Raw genomic sequence first — 20,784 nt, 5'->3', positions numbered from 1 at the left:
TTTTTAATTACATATGACATATTTTTATAATCTAAATTTCGAAGGATTATAATTTTATCATTGATTTTTATTATGTACACTATATTTCTTTTGATTATTAAATTTTTCATATTTGTATAAATTTGAATTTCTTGTAACTTTCAACGTTTTATTATTACATATGAAAGTATAAAATTAATCTTTTAATATAATTATGGCAACTTCGTAAAACTTGTGTCATTACAAATTACACATTTCACTAATTAGTTGTATATCAAGGAATTATTGTTACAAAGTCGTAATGAAGACTTTTTACTTTTATTGAGCAGCACATGCGTTCTGCTGTGAATACAGTATATAAAATATACACTGGCATATTAATACAGTAAAACATTTTCTTTGTATAAAAATGACGTATGTACACTCTCACTGTTGCACGTACCGTACACGATATCATTGATACTAGGTGAATATTAGGTTACAATTGTGAATTCGGATCACTAAAATTCGAAAGGGAGAAAAGAAAATATCAAAAAGAAATAAAATATCTGTAATACACAATAAACAAATGTAAATAAAATAAATACAAAAAGAAATTAAAATGCACTTTGGACGGTAAGCATAAGAAATAATACTAAAAATATTTCTCGCAGTAAGGAAAGTATTTTACATGCAACAAAAATGATGAAGTTTGGACATTTTGTATATACAAGTAATCGCCGATAAAAGAAATAACAGAATTTGTACACGAGACACAGACTTATTTTTTATATGATTCATATTTTTCAATGGATTCTTAATAATTTGGTAAATAATGTTAAAAATAATTGATATCGTATAAAATATAAAAAAATGAGTAACTGCTCTCGTTTCTAAAATGACTAAATGGTAAAATAAACAAGTATCTAGCGTATTACTATCTTGTCGTAATGTTAGGTCTAAATTACAAAAGTACATAATAAATACTTATGCACCCCGCGATCTATGATAACAACAGTCTGTGAACGGTTTTTCGCTACTTCTTACTTTCAATAACTCGCTACGAATATCATACGCATTACGATTCGCGTTATGTATCGAAATAAGTTTAAAACTATAATTTTAGTAATAAAGTGATACAAGTATAATGGTAATCTTTACTTTAAAAGATAAAACCAAATAAAAAAGCAGTATCTTCAAACAGTTAATCATAAACAATTACATGAATTTCTTTGCGGAAATATCTATAATTGTTATTCCTGTTATCTTCGTTAATGACAATTTGTTTTAATTTTTATACGTAAATCGAAAATCGATGCATACCTCATTAAACATTAATAGAACAAAAATTTGTATGCTCATTGATGAATCATCTAAGGAAAATTTCCTTACCTTTATCAGTCTGATATTTTTCGTTAGAAAATACTCGATAAACTGATTGTATTCCATGAATGAAAATTTATCAGCGTTTGCTATCATTTTACACGATTATAAACCGAAACAGCGAAATGGAGTTTCGCGTTAGTACTATTCACGTTTTATAAAACTTTTCGCATGACACTTGAAAGTGCACTTATAAGCATATTTATCTATAAATATTCTGGCATTAATAATATAATAGCGTAATTTTATATTTAAATAAACCATTCTTTCTTCTTTTGAACTTGATGTCCCGTTGCTGAATGAACAACTGCTGAGTCTGGGTCTAACGCTATCTCCGCACCTTTATCCTCTTGCGTTAAATATTCACCTTTGTGTCTCGACATGTATCTTCCTATAAGCACTGCCATTACCACTAACGCGATAATAATAATAGCTAAAACACTTCCTAAAATCGCTGTATCGGTTTCGTTGTAAGCAGCTCGAACTTTTTCTTCGTCTACCTGTGGTGGTGGACGGGTTTCGACGATATCGGGTGGATGCGTAATTGGTTCTACACCGCAGAAATCTTCGGTGAGCGAGGTGCCCAAGGAACGAACGTTTTCTGGCCCGTTTTCTTGGAATAATAATTTCAGAGGGTAAATATCATCGAATTCTACTCTAGATATGCAACCAGCAAATCCCTCTGTCATGGATTCATTTCTTCCTATGTACATATATTGAATATTATTGAACTGTGCATCGGCAGAAGCTTTAATGTTAAAATGAAATTCTTTCGGCTCGTAATTATCCACTTGCAACACGAGAGTTGCTCCAGAATTCTTTCTGCCTACTCGGACATCGTGATATTGTCCTAAACCGAAATGCTTATTGGGAAATATAACTTCTTGACGCTCGAAACCGAAATCGAAAACAACGCGCAAATGTCCACTGTTCGATACCATAATCGTCATGTATTCTCCAGAAATATTTGAAAAGAGACCGAGCAAAAATCCTTTAGGATTCGTTGTTGTAAAACCGACTCTAATCTTCTCAGAAATCGTTGAACGCCAACTACCCATGAAATCATACTTTATCATGGAACTGGGCCGCATATTTACACCAATTTCTGTAACAATGAAATTTCACCAGTTATACGATAATGTAGCTAGAACTTTCATTGACGTAATTAATTCGGATCAGGATGGGTTTAGTCTTTCCAGTCGTGTGTTATCACGTATAACGATTAAAAATCACGATTACGTAAATGAATAATATCAAATAAAATAATCGTTTATAAAAGACGAATTACGTACCGTCTGCGCAAATAGGACCTTTGAACGCGGTCCAACGACAGTCGCACGAATATCCGTCGTATCTTTCATGGCACGTACCGTTGTTGAGACACGGGTTGCTTTCACATTTGCCCATACAACCTTCAGAAATTCCGTACAGACCTTGTCGTCCATAGGTTCTTAAATCTTGCAACTGACCGTTTAGAAGAAGGGCTCTGATACAACCCACGTAACCGTCCCTATATTCTGTCGTAGCACCAACCACGAGATCCGACGTGAGGTGAAGCGCTCTTACTGGGCCTGGAGGTTCTCGCACTTCGTTCTTCAATGCTCCGTCGACCACGATTCTAGCTTCCTTACGGTTTCGTTCGACCGACACTGAATGCCATCGGTTATCAGCCAATCTATACGATGTTTGCACGCTCACAGTAAGAGGACCACTGCCTGCCAAATACTGGAACTGAATCTGGTTTCCACTGACTATGGAGATCTTTATATAATCTGTCGGTCCTTTACTGTGGATTATTACAGCGTCATCTATGGTTGTTTTGAACTCAAAAAAGATATCACCGCTGTGACCGATATCAAAGGTTGGTAGATTGATGGTAGCATCAACAATGCGGAATGTTACTACGTTCATGAACAAATCTACAATAAAACAGTGTTCAATTATTTTACATCGGGATAACGCGTGTACTTCTGTTTCGATACAAATGATATAAAGGTAACTACGAATTTCTGAGGGTCAATACAAATCTGATAATTATTAAGTACATTTTACCAATTACTATTAGTTAGATTTACTTACAAATTAACTACTCTGACTACTACGTCTTACCTGATCTTACCTTGGTAGACAACCAAGGTAATTCAGAACCTTATAAACAATTTAAAGTATATTAAGTTTTCTCGTTCATGTGAACGTGATCAAAGAAATTTCTTTAACTTACCATCGCCTTCGCAAATAAGGGGACCTAGCGTGTAGTGACCCTTCTTGTCATCGACCGGCGTACCGGTATCACCGAATCGCAATTGCTTCACAGGAAGATATTCCTTTTCTGTAATATCGCCACTGTCTTCGAGAGGACCATCCAAGTCGGCATCGCAATTGCACCATTTAGTAGAATCCGCGCAATTTCCAAGTATACCGCATTCACATTTACGTGAACCAGGTAATGCACCTCCCCAATAGTCCATTTTTTGATTGTTTCTACTGACCCACCACGAATTCGGTCTAAAATAATCTCCTTGAGCTACTGAAATTGCAAAATATATTTTTGATACAAGCGAACAACATAAGTTTGTATTTATTCATATTTACATTTATATATTCATATGAAATCACACCTGGTGAATTAAATAACTTGGAATGTACACATTCGTAACTAATCCTCTGCCTACAATTCATGGATCTATTGAGAAGAGCTATAATTTGATCCATGTCTGCGTCGTAAATTATATCTTGAACGAAACTACCTGGCTCTTGGAACCCGTCTACGGGTGTCATACGTTCATTATTATGTCGTAAAATCGTTCTCACGCGTCCATCGGTATAGAATTCGCAGACTACAGGGAATGGTTTCAATGGACCACTTCCGTCAACGTCTATCTTGATGTCTGCTCGTTGACTGACTGAATTAATATTCTTATACGCTTCGCACGAAAGAGGATTTAAGGCTGTATAAAAGGTAACGAATGATATTACTGTATATTCAGGATGTGACGATGTCTAGAACAGTGATGGACAACTGTGTTCACAAAAGAGATATTTGTCAGAAGCGGAAAAATGTTTCGAGTCTCTCAAGGTTCTTTCTGTATTTTATAACCTTGTCTCATTGGCTCTCCCTGGATACTGATGTATTCTGTAATCCTAATTTTCCTCAAACTCTTCCAACACCAGTATCATCTGTCCATCATTGCTCTATAATTTCAATTAATTATCCCCATTTACTTACAAGTATGGCATACGGCTCCAGTATATCCTGTATTGGCACAATCACAGAAGAATTCATCAGAATTTTGACGACAAATCCCAGAATGTTTGCATGGATTTGGATTACAGCGATCCATCATTTGACACGCATCAAAAACAATCTCGTTTTTGCAACAATATTCCTCCTCCTTCCAGTCAGTTGGTATCTTATAATTACCATCGATGCTTATCATTCGCATACAACCAACGAAACCGCGATTACTTTCTACCCCAATCATACCACCGATCAAATACACTGGTCCAGTTATCATTTTTAACATACGTTTAGTCCTCATAGGCGTTCCATCGACATTCAAAATAAGACTGTTCTTGGAAATTGTTAGAATAACTTGATGCCATTTACCATCGTTAAAATTTTCATCGAAATTATCTAAAGTTACTCGTGGACTTTCGTTTGTTTGGATATCAACTTTAAGTTTGCCGTTTTCTAAAAATAGCTGTAAATGTGAAAATGTATTAATAGAAGCGATAAAGAAAGAAAGAAAAAAAAAAAAACATTATTTTTATATTGCATCAATAATACAATGGATTTACATACCTTTACATATCCTGGCGAAGTAAACTGATGATACAAAATAATTCCCTTATCTTCGTATGTTCGAAAAGTAAGAGATACGTTCAAAGAGGATATTCCTTCGTATCCTTTAAGTCTGGCATATGATCCATGAGTCAAAAATGTAACAGGAATAATAGGTGGTTCTGGACAACTGTAAACCGTATTTACTTTGTAGTATCTTAAATTTTCACCGGTGATTTCAGTATTTATTAAATCGTGAATAATGCCTGTTGAATTTAAGTAAAAGTTTTCTATGCATCCTGTAAAATTTTGATTAACCACTAAACCATCCTGTTTGTTAGGTACGCCACCTATGTAAAGCTAAACAAACATTTATATATTAAATAACATTATATGTTCACACATACAGTAAACGACATTTTACAGATTCCGATTACTTACTGCTCTATTTAGATCTAATCTATGGAATGCTCCTTTTATTCTTCCTTTGATTAATACTCTATCTACAGAGAATGAAATATTTTTTCTGTTGCGAGATATTAAAACATCGTGCCACATATTGTCATCCAAAAGACTTCCAACGGATAAACTTGTCATAATACCAGATCCAAGATCGATATTTAATAACATTCTATTATCTCTTAATTGTAAAGCTATATAATCTCCTTGTGTACCGCGTGAATACATTAGAACTCCATCAGCGTTATTTGTTTTAAATCGAAAACGTATAAAATGTCTGTCTGTTTCTATAGGTTCTCTCAACAAATCATATCGCAGAAGAGATGAACCATTAAAGGAAAGAACATCGGACACTAGAAATAAAAAAGAAATCGTCTAAACATTTTAAGACTTTAAATGATTAAGTTCTTTTACTTTTTTAGAACTCTTACCATAATTACATCCATATAATTCTATTCTTAAGGATATTCTATCGCGCCATCGTGTTGGATTTATTCTAATCCATTGTGCAATAATTGGTACTTCGAATTTATTAAGTTTTGTGGTGTCACCATCTGTGTTACCCTTAAACATCTATAAGAGAAGACAAAGGAAAAAAGATGATTGTTTTCTTTTATTAGTAACTCGAGCAATAAAATCTTTACCAAATTTGCTGTAAATCTATAGAAATTAATTGTACACGAAATATTCCAAATTGAAAATATTTATTCGAGCTAATATGTTATTAAAATTTGTATGCATGTAAGTAATTAGGATTGAACATTAATCGGTAAATATCTAGCATGCCCTTTTCTATAAGTATGTTAGTATAGCATTGTTAATTATAAGTGCAAAGATATAAAAGCAAGAAATTAATTATTATAGTACTTTTCAGTAAATTGTGTTTTAAAAATATAACTTTCAACAATACTCTTTCTCCAAAATAGATTACAGAGTATTAATAGTTATTACATGAGAAATAAAGAAGTAATAATACTTTTAAAGTAAATACTAAGGAATGTTGTGATATTTGTTTCTGCCTTCACCAAAAGATATTTGAAATTATAGTTCTGGACCTTAGAAAAAAATGATTGTCTCTGTTGTTTAAAAATAGAGAAATATTTTGATATGTACAAAATCTATGACACATTGCATTGCATATTTTTAATATAAAGAAAAAAGGAAAAAAAAAAAGAAAAACTGAGTGAAACTTTTGTTTACAAATAATTACTTTTTACAGAAGTTCTACGTTTTCTTATAATCAGTATCTCTGTTAATACCTCATCTACACCATCCTGGCTTTCATAACTGGCCCAGGCTTGACCATCGTCAGAATACTGGACAATGTATTCTGTCACATATTCATTAGTATGAGCACGACCTCGTGTGGCAATGCTGCGTATCTCATATCTGTCTCCCAGTTCCACAGTAAGATGTTGATCATAACTGCTAAGCTCTGGTGACCACGTAGAACCTCCTGCAAAGCCCAGCCCCATGTCCATGTGTAAAAGAAAAAGAGTAGAAGCAAAGCAGATAAGTGGCAAGAAAAATGTGTCATGTAATTAAATGAGTATAAAATAAAACCATTTGATTTATATTTATAAATAACATTTTCATTACATTTATGAGAGTAAAGATACTTTCATAAATGAAATGTTAACAAAGAGTTTATAATAATTTAGAAGATATGTATGAAATTATGATAAGAACGTGTTATAAAAGCAATCCAAAAACATATATGTACAGAGAACATGCAAGCGATACGTACCCATGAACCCTTGTAATAAATTACTATTAAAAAAGCATCCATCAATTTTACATGCTTAAGCGTATAATTAAGATAGCAAACAATTTTTAAATCTATGCTATAACTGTTACACTCGTATGTTCCAAGAAATTCTGATTAGTTATTATTAGTTACTAAATGCATATACCTTTCCAATAAATTCTCTCTTGGATTATGGCTATGTAAGCACAAACACCTATTTTAAAAATTGTAAAAGATCAGTTTACCTTAACATTACCATCTTCTTCTTTGAAATCAACATAGTCCAGGCCATTTGTACCATAACTGATACCATATTCCATAACATACTCATTTTGAACTGCTCGCCCCTGGGTCGCCACGGCTGTGATATTCATTACTTGACCCAGGTCGACTATAAGGTACTGATCAAAGTCTGAGCTGCTAGCCGTCCATGCGTTTCCGCCTACGCCACAACATATACGCATGCATGCAACTCAAAATGAACTTAGGAAAGCAGTCATATTAAACAAGATAGATTTAAAATTAAGTTTCGTATAATGTAGTATATGAACTAGCTAGTATCTTACTTATTATGATGTAATTATTTTTATGTAAATTAGAATATTTCAGTTTTATTTTTGAAGATCTAACAAAATAGTCGCAAGCAATACTTTTTGAAAAGAAACTTGAATACATGTAAGGAAAATCTACAGGATCATACATTATTCAAAGAATATTCCCTTGCCCTTGCACAACAGTGGAATAATAGTAATAGGTACGTGTATTTTTTTTACTCAAAAATATTTGAAATTATTCGTTACCATATAAAATACTATATGATAAGGTAAAATAAAATTTATACTGGTATTTCAAATTATTTTATTATACTCGCTGGCTGAATTCACATAGAATTGTTATGTCTGTACATCTTTATTATACATAAATATATATATATATATATATATATATATACAAGATCATGGACATTCCTCTTTTTGTAAATATTTTTGTGTATATTCGAAATCTTGTGGAAATAGAGGGACAGCATTGGTGAACAGTTCATCGCTGCTCAGTATTTTAAAAAAAATATTTTGCGACCGCGGTACAGTTTCATTTTCTTGTAAAGCTACAGCGACACAATGTTGCGAATTTAATAATGTTTCTTCGAATAAAAACTGTTGTTTTATTCCATTTATATACAACATTGTATCAGTTATAATACTATTTTTGGTAAGCTCTGACTTTGTTCTGAAGTCAAGTGCACTAAGTTCAGTAAGGATACCTTTACCTATAGCTTTTAAGTAGCTCTCTTTCAGAGCCCAATGTCTGCAAAACATACTAATTTGTCCCGACTCGTTTATAGACGAATTGTTTATTTCATTCCATTCGGAAGATGAGAAATTTCTATTCATTATGCGAAAAAACTCAGACAATCGTTTACCACCAGTATATTCTAATTTCATTACATCGATACCTAATTTTAAGTTTCTCGTTTCACCTGCTAAAACCGTATAATCGCCATGATGCGATACATTAAAACTTAAGTTCAAGGATAAATTTTTTAAAATTGGTTTATTACAAGTATCTCTGGTGAATAGTATATCATTATATGGAATGCAACCATGCTCGTTAACAAATTTTCTCAACATTAATCTCCCCACTAGAGAAGCCCTAACATCCTTACGATACATAAATCTGCCTAATCTTTCTTTCTCTTCCGACTGTATGCAAGAAATTGCATACGCAAAATCTTTTTCGCTCGGATTCCATTCCTTCCAATTGAATGCCCATCGAATACTTTGAAACATTTTTAGACAATTAAGTATATCTCGTTTACACGAATAAATTTTTATTTCCTTCCTTTTGAAAAAAAATCTTGACTTAAAAAATACCAGGCTATTCTTTAGCATCCACCTGAAGCAAATAGATAAGATAATTATTTTTTTAAATTGATCAACGAATTAGAACCAAGAAAGAAATTATTACTTAACATGAACTCAGATGTACAGAATAACTATGCAGTGAGTCAGCAGACACGGTCAATATAATTGAGATCTAAAATTCTTTTAACGAAGGTGGGCGTGAATAGTGGAAATACCAACACCGTTTTAACTCGGGTTCCATTATGATTTCAAGATTTGTACTTTCATTGTTAAAACACAAGTATGTAACGAGTAATACATAATACACTACCTACATTGTTATTAAGTATATTTATAAATAAAGTTGAAAACAAGCAATCTCGATAACATTAATAAGATACCGGTGGTTCCATATTCTCTCAGAACTTAATATATAGATAACAAGCAACAAACTACATAATGAAATACTTGTAAACTTAAAGAAATAAATAAGGAAACGTCGTCGAATAAATATCTATGACAAAGTGCAATTTAGAATATAGAGGAAATTAAAGAGAAACTTTACCATTGAGTTTGGCATTATTCGGACCTCTTTCGGGCAATGACGTAGTGGCTGTTAAGTGAGCTCTCTCCAAAAGTGGCTCGTTACATTCATCATCTAATTAAAAATTAAAACATAGTTGAAATTTAAGGACTTAATTACATAAAAACAATCCAACAGTTGTAATTATTCGAAACGACCCAATATTTGTATTTGATTCGATACGAAAATTATTGATTTATTAATGCAATTAAGGAATTATATTTTATATAATCGAGAAAAAAAAAATTGCGTTTCTTCGATAACATAAAGCGTAGTCCATATAAGAATTATGAATTCTAACACAGTTGAGGAAGAAAAAAATAAAGAAATGTTGATCATGCAAAAATGCATACGTTCAATCAATGAAATATAAAAACTGTTTCGCTTCTCAATCGAACCTATTATGCATTAACTCTACGCCATGTTGTGAAATGGGCTTGGCTGTACTGAATCATGTCAGAAAATTGATTGTAACATCGAAAAGAAATTTCAAACGATCAATAAGAAAATTGCACTTACACGCAGAAGTAAATGAATTACTTGTAATTGTGAACACGAACACAAAACACCTGATAGTATTCATCGTATCATTGCCCTTTTAGAGAGCAACGCACGAACGAATCTCGTCAACGGAACGCGTCGTTGAAACTGTTCCTAAATTCCCACCAATTCTCAATTCCCACCCGTTTGTAATTACTTTACGGTATAGGCATGCTATGCTTTACACGCATCTATACTATACATCACGAATATGGTAGGTTTCCTTAGGGAAAATGGTGGCCAAGGAGAATGAATTCCCACTATTCGGTATAGCAACATTGGTACGCGTTATATTTCTTTCGCCCGAAATCAATAAGTAATGAAATTTTATGAAATAAATGCTTACTTTAAAAAAAATCAATTGATTTATTTCGTAATAAAGAGTTAACACCATTTTGCTGCAAAGTAATTCGTTCGAAAGGTATACATAGAAATATTTTATGCGTTCTTTAACAATTTAAATTGTTCTTCGCAAAATCGTCATGCTCTAAATTCTAAATCATGCGAAATCTTCGTAAATAAATTCCTTTTTGCGAAAGATATGATAAAGATATGTATACGTATATGTATAAAATCTTGTTGTTTTCTAATGACGGTAAAGTAGATTGAGTCGATAATGTCGCCAACTTGAACGAAGTTGAAGAAGTTATAGGTAAGTAGTATAGCTTTTTGCAAAAATTCTTTAAAAGCATATTTTCATAATATTCACGTATAATGTGTAATTATGTTCGCGAAAGAAATGTTACTTTGCTATAGAAACATATGCAGAATTTAAATGATTTAATTTAAAGAAGTAGCAGAAAAAGTAAATGTTATATTTATTTTGTTTATTGATAGACATATCCATAGAGAAGGTTATTGGCAGCATGATGGACGACGAAAATGAAACTCGTGTCAATATGGAGAAACAAAATGTAGAAGAAGAAGAAGAAGAAGAAGAAGAAGAAGATGAAGAAGAAGAAGTAGAAAAACAAGAGGAAAAGAAGGATAATAAAGTAGAAAATACATTCGAAGTGGAAGATAGAAAGGGGGCTGAGGAACTAAATTACGATGACTTTGAAGAGTATCCGGATTACGAAGAGGTACCGGAGTACGCGAAAGAGTATGAAAAGGGTAACATGTTTGTTAAATACCATTTGAAATTATAATCGTTCGTCGATTTGAATGCTTTAAAAAAGGATCTCACGATTTTTAACGACTCGCTAGTTCGCTAGTTTAACGATCGGAATTATTTTCCGAAATGCAAAAGTTCGAAAATCGAAAGTTATATCTTTGAATGTTCGGAAAACATGTTGTCGCAGCTGTTTCCAGCGAAACGATAGATTGGGAGAGAGAAGCAAAGAAAACGCTACGGCTGGATTCCGAGGAACCAAGGAGAAGACGGAAAACTATCTATGAACTGGATGCTTATGCTTCTTCGGGTCCATCGATGAGCGATATCCTGAAACTGAGTTCGACGGATATCACGCCTGAACCAGCGCGACCGCCAATTCGATACTCTGTCTCGATGGTGAATGATCTACGTATAGAGGGTGATAGAGAATTATGATCGTTTTACGATGATCTCTTTTTAACAGGGTGTGTCGGGCGTAGCGAGGCTCAACCTATCGCCTCTAACACAGAAAGCGGTCGGTTGCGTGATAGGAGAGAATGTCAGCACCGAATATCCTTGGGTTTACGTTCGAAAAGAAATTATCGAGGATAACATATACCTTTACGAGGAGAGCAGCGATTTTATAGCCGTTAAGGATGAAGTTGAAAAGTTTCCGAATAAAAGGATACTTATCGGTTACGTACCCTCGTTGACCGAGGAGGGTCAATTCTACATTTGCTTAACCGAAGAAGCCAGGGACGCTGTAATCGCGCTTATCCAAAAGCAGAGAAAGGAACACGAAAATCGCGTGAGAACCGCTGTTTATAAACCAGCAGGAGATTGGGAAGATCTCGGTTCCGGTGAAGAGATTCAAACGACCATTCTAAAAAATACGAGGCCTTTATTGGAAATCGAGGTGAGCCCTTTGAAAATATTACCAAGTATTCGAATCAGTTATTTTATCAGTGCGTTTGTTCGCAGGTATCGTGCAGAGGAGACGTGCTTAATTCACCGGTACACTTTGAAGACAGAAAAGTCAGCGACCAAAGAGACGGTTACATCGAATTGCTTCCTTATCGTCAAACGTTTGAAAACGTTTCGCGTAAACTGCTGTACAATGCAACGCAAGTAACACCGTCCGTTCGAGATGTCGACACCCAGACACCGCTTTCGGTGGCTAGAAATTGTTGGGCTCAATACGTATACGAGTATCGACCTTTGAACATATCCAACTTTCACCCAGAACAAATGGAATCGTTGAAAAATTTCTTTCGTCGATTTACCGATCAAGTTTGCGATCAAGTTAGTACGCGAAATAGTTATATAGTTATAGTTATATTTTATTTTCATATATTATATTTGATATATATTTACAGTTGTTGTTGAACGCTACTTGGGACATCTATAGAAACGATTACGTGGATCTGGTGCGACACGAAAGAGACACTCAATGGCCAATACCGGAAGGCTACAGGGAACATTTAAGTTTCCACGATGAAAAACACGTCGTGGAAAGAGTAATCAACGATCTTTGCTGGCACCCGTTATGGACGGGAGTCGCGTTCGCTGCTTATACGCGATACGGGAAAAGTCAACATCTAGAGGGACCTAAGTCGCACGAAGAGGTGAATCATCGAATTCGATGTTATTTTTTCAACTTGTTATAGTTGATCTAAGCGTACTTATTCTAGATAGATTGATATTTTCTATAATACATAGGTGATCAAAGCCTACGAGAACAATTACGTCCTCGTGTGGTCCTTCAACGACAGCTTAGCACCAAAATTATTGTTAGAATGTCCAAGAGAAGTGACAAGCGTGGCTGCGAATCCACTCGATGGTCATCGAATCGTGGGCGGTTGTGCAAATGGCCAGTTAAGTAAAAAACAAACGAAAGGTATAAGAAACGAAATGCGAAGTCGTCGAAATTGTAGGTGGTACTTTGGCACATTCCTGGAAAAATCGCTCAAGTAGAAACCGTTATCGTGACCACTGCTATTCAAATGAAGTATAAGACTCTGATCAGAAATCTGACTACGTGGATGCAAGAAGCGGTTGGAACGTCCTTCGTTAGACCTACAGCTATGTCCCCGTTAAAGGACAGCCAGAAGGCGGCTATAACTGAAATTCTATGGATGCCACCGTACGATAAGGTGGATAAAAATGGAAGAATCGTAACATTGCCGGATGACGAGGATGCTAATAATTTATACTCGCAATTTATTACCGCGAGTCAGGATGGCACGATAGCTTTCTGGGATCTGAAGTTAGTAGAGTTACGTAATTAGTATACTTGTCCGATTAGTGGTCTAGTTACTTGTCTAGTCTAAATACGCGTAAAAAGACTTTTATTCGAAGAGTTTCGTCCCTACGACTAATCGCGTAATTTGATCGCAAGCTGGGAAACGTTCGAGCAAAAAATCCGTTCGACTCCGGGAAAGACGTTTCCAAAAGAGCCTCGAGCCCGCAACGCTCCCGATTACGTGTTGAAACCGCATTATGTCTTGGAAGTTCAGCATCCGATCGATAGTAGAAGACAAGTGATCACTACCCTCACTATCCATGTGCCAACATTTAAGAAGGAACGCGCCGATATTTCTCTGCCCACCAAGGATCTGACTATTAGAAAATTCTATAGAAATATCATCGAGAAGCCGAATTTCGTGATGGAACCGAGAATACATATTGGCACCATTGAAGGTACAATTTCCAATATATTAGAAATATTTGATCGGTATAGATTTAATGTACAGCACTGACTCGATAGGATTCGAAACAACATTGTACGATGAAAGTTAAAGGAAAACACTTAGTAATTTCGATATCGTCGATAGGCGAATTTGGCTGCATCACATGGGAGGGATACGATTTCACTACGGATCTGGCTATTAATACCGAAATATGCAAGTGGTCCTGGTTGAAAAGAATACACGATGGACCGGTAACAAATTCGATTCGATCCGGACACAACAGCAATTTGATAGTAACGATAGGTGGTAAAGTGTTTGCTATTTGGAAAGAGGGTATCAGTGAGCCATTGATGTGGAAGAAAGCGGACGTTAGGTACGATGATAACCGTTATCTTAGCCGTTATCGAAATCGTAATTTCGAAGGTGAATTTGAAAGTTTCGAATTTACCGCGCTACTACTCGTTTAGAAAAATTTCGAAATGTATGCTCCGTTGACCATAGGCTCACTGCTTGTGCCTGGGGTAAATTTCGGCCTTCGGTTCTGATCCTGGCACGGATGGACGGTACCGTGGAAATATACGACTTTATGATAAAAAGCCAAGAACCATGTGCCATACAAAGCTTATCGGGGCGCATAATCACAGGGATCTACACTCACGAGTTACGCCTGGATCCTTATGTCATAGGATTTTGCGATTTTAACGGTATCTTAAGAACATTCTTACCTCCTGTGATTTTCCTTAAATCGGACACCGCCAACATTCAGTGGATGGATGAATTTATCGAACGGCAAATCAAGAGGGTAGGTATATCTCGATTTACAACTAATTACCGGCGAATCGTTAGAATCGCTCCCATCGTAGGTGAGCAAGTGCAAAGTTTGGCAGAACCAATGGAGGGAAGCGAATCACGAAGGAATTAAGGAGAAACAAAAACGAATAAAAGAAGCGACAAAAATGAAGGAATTAGAAGAGGAAAAACAAGCGAAAGCTGATACCACGGAAGCCGAAGTAACAACCACGAAGGACAGGGAAGCAAGCTTTGTATGGGACTTTCGTTGATTTATATATTAGGTATCGTTACGAAAGTTCGAGACGGGAAATCAGAAATTTTGTGTCGTCGTTTAGAAACGATGGGAGCTTATCGAGGAGGCTCGTGAAAGATGGAAGGCCGAGGAGCTGAAGCGTATGCAACAGGTTATTTTGGAAAAGAAAGGATTAAGAAAAGAGGAGCTCGAAAAACAACGAGCACCGATACTGAAGATGCGACAGGATGCAAAAAGGAAAAAACAAAAATTACAGCAGGCATTGCTGATGCAGGAGGAGCTCTTCGAACATTCGAAAAATCTGTTCATGTTGAAACGCGAACCAGAGGCGGCGAAAGTGTCCGTGCAAGCCGATGAAAAACGAGTCGAAGCTTCCATGGAAGAAGCTTTACTCGAACAAGAAGTAAAAGTAAATTTATAGAGCAAATATATATGATATCTCATTGAACAATATGAATTTCAATGAATTTCAATGAATTTTCAACAGACGGATAAAGTGGATCCGAACGAGGAAATACTTAACAACTTTGCGCAAACGCAGATGAAAGTGCTAGCGGAACTTGAAAAACAGCCCTTTCAGCATTCGTTCGATTGGAAAAAGATTTTGACGGAGGGCAAGTCCAGACGGATCTCGATGGATTCGGAATTGAGAAGACTGACCAAGTCGAGGAAGAAATTTAGTAAACCGTACTAAATGTATAATTGTCTAACTTACTAATAAAACGTTAAACAAGTAACGGACGCTAGTCTTTCCATCGCGATTGCTTGACCATGAATATGCCGGAACAGGATCGCAGATTTTACTCGACTAAAAGTCGAACAAAGTTTTACTTAAAAAAGGAAAAACCTGGCAACGGTGTTTCAATTACGCGAAACGTTGTTGCGTAGGTGAATCACAATCAGGTGATTCACATTCGTAGGTGAACTGACAATCAGAAGCTTGCAAATATAATATCCGGTATTCGTTATAAGAAAGATTCGAGCAGACAAAAGAGAGCAATTTACCACCGTAATTATCCCCACCTTCTATCGTACGCACTATAAACGTTCTTCAGTTTGACCGTATTATTTTCTATTAACTATCATGTTTTAGATCTTATGTTGGATGTACGCTGGCTGGTAAATCTTCGAACGAACACTCATAAATCTCATAAACCTTGAGATTTTTTACAGGAATTCTATTCTGATCAATGCTCTATGGAATTCTATCAAAAGTTCGATTAAAGATTAAATTATGTAGGTCGTAAAAAGCCGTGGAGCTGTCTGAAAGCTGTACAGTTGTTTCCTCGTTCAACTAAAATTATTGGAAACCTGCATAAGTTTGAAGCCTGTTTCAATCGTAATAAGTAATTACAATCCTATATTTTACATTTATACCATGCCGAAAATTATTATCAATCGGCTACTTATCTTCGTTGCATGCGCATTCAAAATGTATATGTTTTTCGCAGAAATACTGGATGATCTGGAATTTTCCGCTTGGTCAGGTTATTTTTTAATAGGAACCGAAGCGACTCTTCAATTCAAAAAGCGATTTTTATTGGCAATGCCTCGAACGTTCGCGTGTCGGATCTGCACCGAAGAACGAGAAGGATACTATTCGAGAAGAGGAATCCAAGTCCAGAATCTTCGTTGTCTTTGATGGCTGTATTGTCGCGATAGTAGATACGTACGATTTAATAGCGCATGATCGTTCCCGCAACCGTTTTGGAAGAACACCGAATGAGAGAGGGACGAGACGTGCAATAGTAGAGCTACTCTTATAAGTAAGAGTAATCTCAGCGTCCAACCAGTTAGTCAGTGTCCACGATAGCGAGTACATATTATATGTGGTAAGTTCCTTTCACTTTCCACGTTTGTTCGTCAAGGTTGTATCTACTCGCTGGTAAATCGCCATTTTCGTTTCTCTCGAAACACCGTCATTTATAATAACTAGATTATTCTTTAGAAAGATATGCATTTGCATTTGTTTACCGTTTCTTCTTTTGCCGAATATCACGATCACGATCATTAAACGCGAGAACAATCGTTTATTTGTTTTTTCAGATACATCAACATGAATGGAATATTCATATTATTACTTGGAATCGTGGCCGTTGTTAATGCAGAGGTAAAGTTGTAATAGAAAGAAAACTTTCGAATGAATTTATTACTCTTCGGCGTGGATAATCTGTATACAAACACCCTGTATGTTTCAGCAAAAAACTGCACACGTTCATCTGGTGCCCCATGACGTTGCGAAGAAAAATGTGACCGGACATTTAACCATTACCCAAACGGGTGACGATGCTGTCGAAATCACTGGCACGGTGTATGGCCTTACACCAGGATTGCACGGTTTCCACGTGCATGAGAAAGGAGATCTGCGAGAAGGATGCACGTCTACAGGTCCACATTTCAATCCTACGAATGTAAGTGAAATCGTTTCGACGAGATGCTTTGCGTACGAATAAGAAGCGGGCAAAAAAATAAAAAAGATTAATTCTGTATTTAGCTTACCCACGGTGCACCGAGCAGTACGGTGAGACATGTTGGAGATCTAGGCAATATCCAGGCAAACGCTCAAGGAGAAGCAAGCGTAAACATTAAGGATTCGATTATTTCGCTTAGCGGACCGAACAATGTTCTGGGACGAGCGATAGTTGTTCATTCCGGCGAGGATGATCTGGGAAGAGGTAGCAGTCCACTTTCTGCGACCACCGGTAACTCGGGAGATCGTTGGGCTTGTGGCATTATCGCAATTTTATAGGTTTCTATCAGAATTTCATCAATTTACTGTCTCCGCGTACACTTTTCATTTCGCTAAACTATCGTTTCGTTCTTTTTCAGATTCTTACGGAATATCGACGAAAGAGAAATTACAGCATGGCAGGGCTATCGGATTATAATAATGTGGCTTATTAATGGCTTTAACGGTCTAAAATCTTTCGTTTCGACTACATATTACATGTATGAATTTTACGGATAAAGCTGTTTATACATCGTGTCTCAACACATCGCTTTTTATTAATACGTTATTCTTGTGATTGTCATCTATATTCTTTGTATCAAGATTATCCCTGTAGCTATTGATATATTACATTTTTAATATGCGTAGTATTTGGAAATTTTTAAATCCCCGAATTTGCAAGTTCTCCGATTTTCCCATTTTCGAATTCCAAAATCCACGAATGTTCGATTCTTCAAATTTTAACTTCCAAACTATGTAAATTATCATATATTTACAAAACTCAAATTTCCCCGATTCCTGAATTCACCAAGCAGCATCGTTACTTTCTCGAGAACAGGGTACCATGCTTGTCGGTACAACAACAAAAAAAAAAACCCACCGCCATCTGACGGATGACATATGAAATTAAAACTCTTGATAACAGGAGCACAGAAAAGTAAAAGAGCTGTTTTACGGAAATTAGAAAGTTTAAGAAAGACGTAAGAAACAATTACGTAAAGTTTTCCATAAATTATATCAAACCTCTGTATTGGAATGTTACATTGCACGGATAAGGAGAAATAAAAATGGCGCCAAAATACATCATTTTAAAATTGATTTAAAATGGCGCGAAACTAGTAACACAGTCGATGTCAATTTTACCATACTTCTGAATAGTAAAATACCGAATGATTTACAAACTAATGAATGTCGATATTTTCATCATAGCGATTGAACAAATATTCTTTCATTGATAATCGTCGTTACAAATAGTGTTGAAAAAAAATTATAAATTGCATTATTAGAAACATGATATATACACTGATTAATTTCCTGTTTAAAAACTGAATTTAATTTGAACATAACATTTAAGTATCCTTATATATATTTTATGAAAGGTAACAATTTTCTTTAAAACCGTTTTTAATAATTTAATTGCACAACGCGCATAAATAATATTAGAGTTTTATAGCTGTGCAGTAATGAAAAAGTTTATTTATTTTTAATACATAGAAAATATGGACACATTCATTTGTAACAAATGCTTTAGTACAACATACAGGGGGAAAAAACCATTTTGTTTAACGCAATGTGGTCACATATATTGTCATGGATGTATACAACAAGGTAACAATGATAATATTATATTGTCTTAAAAATGTTAAAAGCGATTGTATAATATTTAAATACTAGGACAATAAAATCTAATGAACGAATAATGAAACGTTTTATGCAAAACTAATATAATTTAAAACCAATCTAGACGTTTTTTGATAATAATTGATATTTATAAAAATATATTTCTTGTGACATAGCTGAGAAACAATGTCCTCAGTGTCAACAATTGGATATCTTTTCTGTGGAATTACAACAGCCGTCGCTGTCCAAAGTAGAATACTTTTTTGCTCCGCTTAACGAATCATTGGAATCGTTGCACAAAATATGTGGATTTCAACATAATCAGATGAAAATTATGATACAGCGTTTCCATGATATTGTATGTTCTATAAATCTTTCTCTATTTAATAAGGCCAATAATTTAATTGGTTAATCAAATTTAAGGATAAGAAATATGAAAAACTGAAGTCTCACTATTATAATGTTACACAAAATAACAAATTACTGAGAGATAAATATATTAAACTCAAAATGGAAAACATAGAACAAAAGAAGAAACTTATGTCTTTTGAAGTAAAGAGTAGAACCTTAAATTCTTTGAGCGATACTTCTACGCCGTTAAGTGTCAACAATCAAAGAAATATGAACATAAGGTATAATATACGTTATATCGATTTATATTACGCGTTTGCTAAGCTAAGCTAATAACTTACAAACTATAAATGTTTAACTATGTTATTGTTTCAACAAATAAATAAATGATATGTTATTTTATTCTATAGAATACCTTTTTTTGAAATAATTCATCTTTTTTATTTATAGAAATACACCAAATTCATATTTTTCATCTTGTGGAACTAATATATCGAGTCAATCATCCAATATAGGAAGAGGACACAGAATATTAGAAGGTTTTCGAATACCTTATCCTCGTTCTGTAAAATCAGTTGGATCTCGTGGAACATCGGATTCAAATTCTACTTATACGTTTGGACGTTAAATAACTATAACTTATATATTTATTATCAAAATAAGCTAATTAACTTTTCGCAAAGTTTTCAAAATTACTCATAATAAAACTCATTATTATCAAGTTTTTAGACTGTCAGTTACAGTTTTGCTTTACATGAATTCGTGTTGATAAGAGCAAGACAAAGAAAATTTGGTTAGAGTATTATGAAATGAAGTAATCACACGGAATACAAACGTCTATTTATTTAAATGGAAAAGTCTGAAGAAAAAACAAAAGAAAATGTTTTATATTATTTTAAAATGTACGAAGTTAAATTTATTTTTCGAATAATTGTAACTATTAACATAGATACTTTAACAAAAATGGTGTAGTCAGAAGAACGTGTTTATTTCTATAGCAATTGCGATAAACATAAAAATAGGTAATTAAGTGATTATATAAATACACGAAGATAATAATTACCTTAGGATTACACAATGAATAAACTCACAATTTAGGAACAATTTATGTTTTCATTCATGGTTAATAAAGATTAAATACGGTACCACATGATATAATATAAATCAATAATTCCATGTAAATAATATGTATATTATACAACCTGATACTGAATATACAATTTTCTTACCCACGTGCGACTTGG

At 34.6% G+C, this 20,784-nt stretch overlaps 4 protein-coding genes across 14 annotated transcripts; 3 read left to right on the top strand and 1 right to left on the bottom strand.

Moving 5' to 3' along the window:
- Nucleotides 1-278: 278 nt before the first annotated feature.
- On the bottom strand, nucleotides 279-20,733 carry Nrx-IV (neurexin-4). 11 transcript variants are annotated; one of them, XM_076540426.1, is made up of 12 exons: nucleotides 10,272-10,503; nucleotides 9,735-9,827; nucleotides 7,574-7,770; nucleotides 6,013-6,154; nucleotides 5,564-5,934; nucleotides 5,144-5,482; nucleotides 4,568-5,042; nucleotides 3,960-4,289; nucleotides 3,563-3,865; nucleotides 3,451-3,489; nucleotides 2,634-3,260; nucleotides 279-2,446 (listed from the first exon to the last, which is right to left on the bottom strand). In XM_076540426.1, the coding sequence occupies exons 1-12, from the start codon at nucleotides 10,333-10,335 to the stop codon at nucleotides 1,593-1,595; spliced, it is 3,834 nt and encodes a 1,277-aa protein (XP_076396541.1). In that variant the 5' UTR covers nucleotides 10,336-10,503; the 3' UTR covers nucleotides 279-1,592. The 11 variants fall into 11 exon arrangements, with proteins under 11 accessions (XP_076396541.1, XP_076396539.1, XP_076396540.1 ...); XM_076540424.1 differs by having other exon boundaries at nucleotides 3,563-3,868; nucleotides 10,272-10,502; XM_076540425.1 differs by lacking the exon at nucleotides 7,574-7,770 and adding an exon at nucleotides 6,841-7,037 and having other exon boundaries at nucleotides 3,563-3,868; nucleotides 10,272-10,502.
- On the top strand, nucleotides 10,988-16,466 carry LOC100875794 (dynein axonemal intermediate chain 3). Its single transcript, XM_076540490.1, has 14 exons — nucleotides 10,988-11,405; nucleotides 11,594-11,802; nucleotides 11,870-12,301; nucleotides 12,367-12,687; nucleotides 12,762-13,010; nucleotides 13,105-13,258; nucleotides 13,318-13,651; nucleotides 13,784-14,085; nucleotides 14,220-14,448; nucleotides 14,577-14,877; nucleotides 14,939-15,118; nucleotides 15,203-15,523; nucleotides 15,608-16,129; nucleotides 16,214-16,466. Exons 1-13 carry the CDS (start codon nucleotides 11,102-11,104, stop codon nucleotides 15,812-15,814), a joined length of 3,543 nt encoding a protein of 1,180 aa, XP_076396605.1. The 5' UTR covers nucleotides 10,988-11,101; the 3' UTR covers nucleotides 15,815-16,129; nucleotides 16,214-16,466.
- LOC100876247 (uncharacterized) lies at nucleotides 16,804-18,216 on the top strand. Its single transcript, XM_076540485.1, has 5 exons — nucleotides 16,804-16,952; nucleotides 17,167-17,230; nucleotides 17,319-17,531; nucleotides 17,615-17,869; nucleotides 17,950-18,216. Exons 2-4 carry the CDS (start codon nucleotides 17,177-17,179, stop codon nucleotides 17,867-17,869), a joined length of 522 nt encoding a protein of 173 aa, XP_076396600.1. The 5' UTR covers nucleotides 16,804-16,952; nucleotides 17,167-17,176; the 3' UTR covers nucleotides 17,950-18,216.
- LOC105662524 (uncharacterized) lies at nucleotides 18,363-20,168 on the top strand. The gene is made up of 5 exons (XM_012285573.2): nucleotides 18,363-18,948; nucleotides 19,064-19,177; nucleotides 19,366-19,547; nucleotides 19,613-19,821; nucleotides 19,991-20,168. The coding sequence occupies exons 1-5, from the start codon at nucleotides 18,942-18,944 to the stop codon at nucleotides 20,166-20,168; spliced, it is 690 nt and encodes a 229-aa protein (XP_012140963.1). The 5' UTR covers nucleotides 18,363-18,941.
- Nucleotides 20,734-20,784: the final 51 nt, after the last annotated feature.

This window comes from Megachile rotundata, chromosome 15 (genome assembly GCF_050947335.1).
Source record: "Megachile rotundata isolate GNS110a chromosome 15, iyMegRotu1, whole genome shotgun sequence".
Lineage (NCBI taxonomy): Eukaryota > Metazoa > Arthropoda > Insecta > Hymenoptera > Megachilidae > Megachile > Megachile rotundata.
The sequence above is the reverse complement of the archived record's forward strand: the minus strand, read 5'-3'. Positions and strand labels throughout refer to the sequence as shown.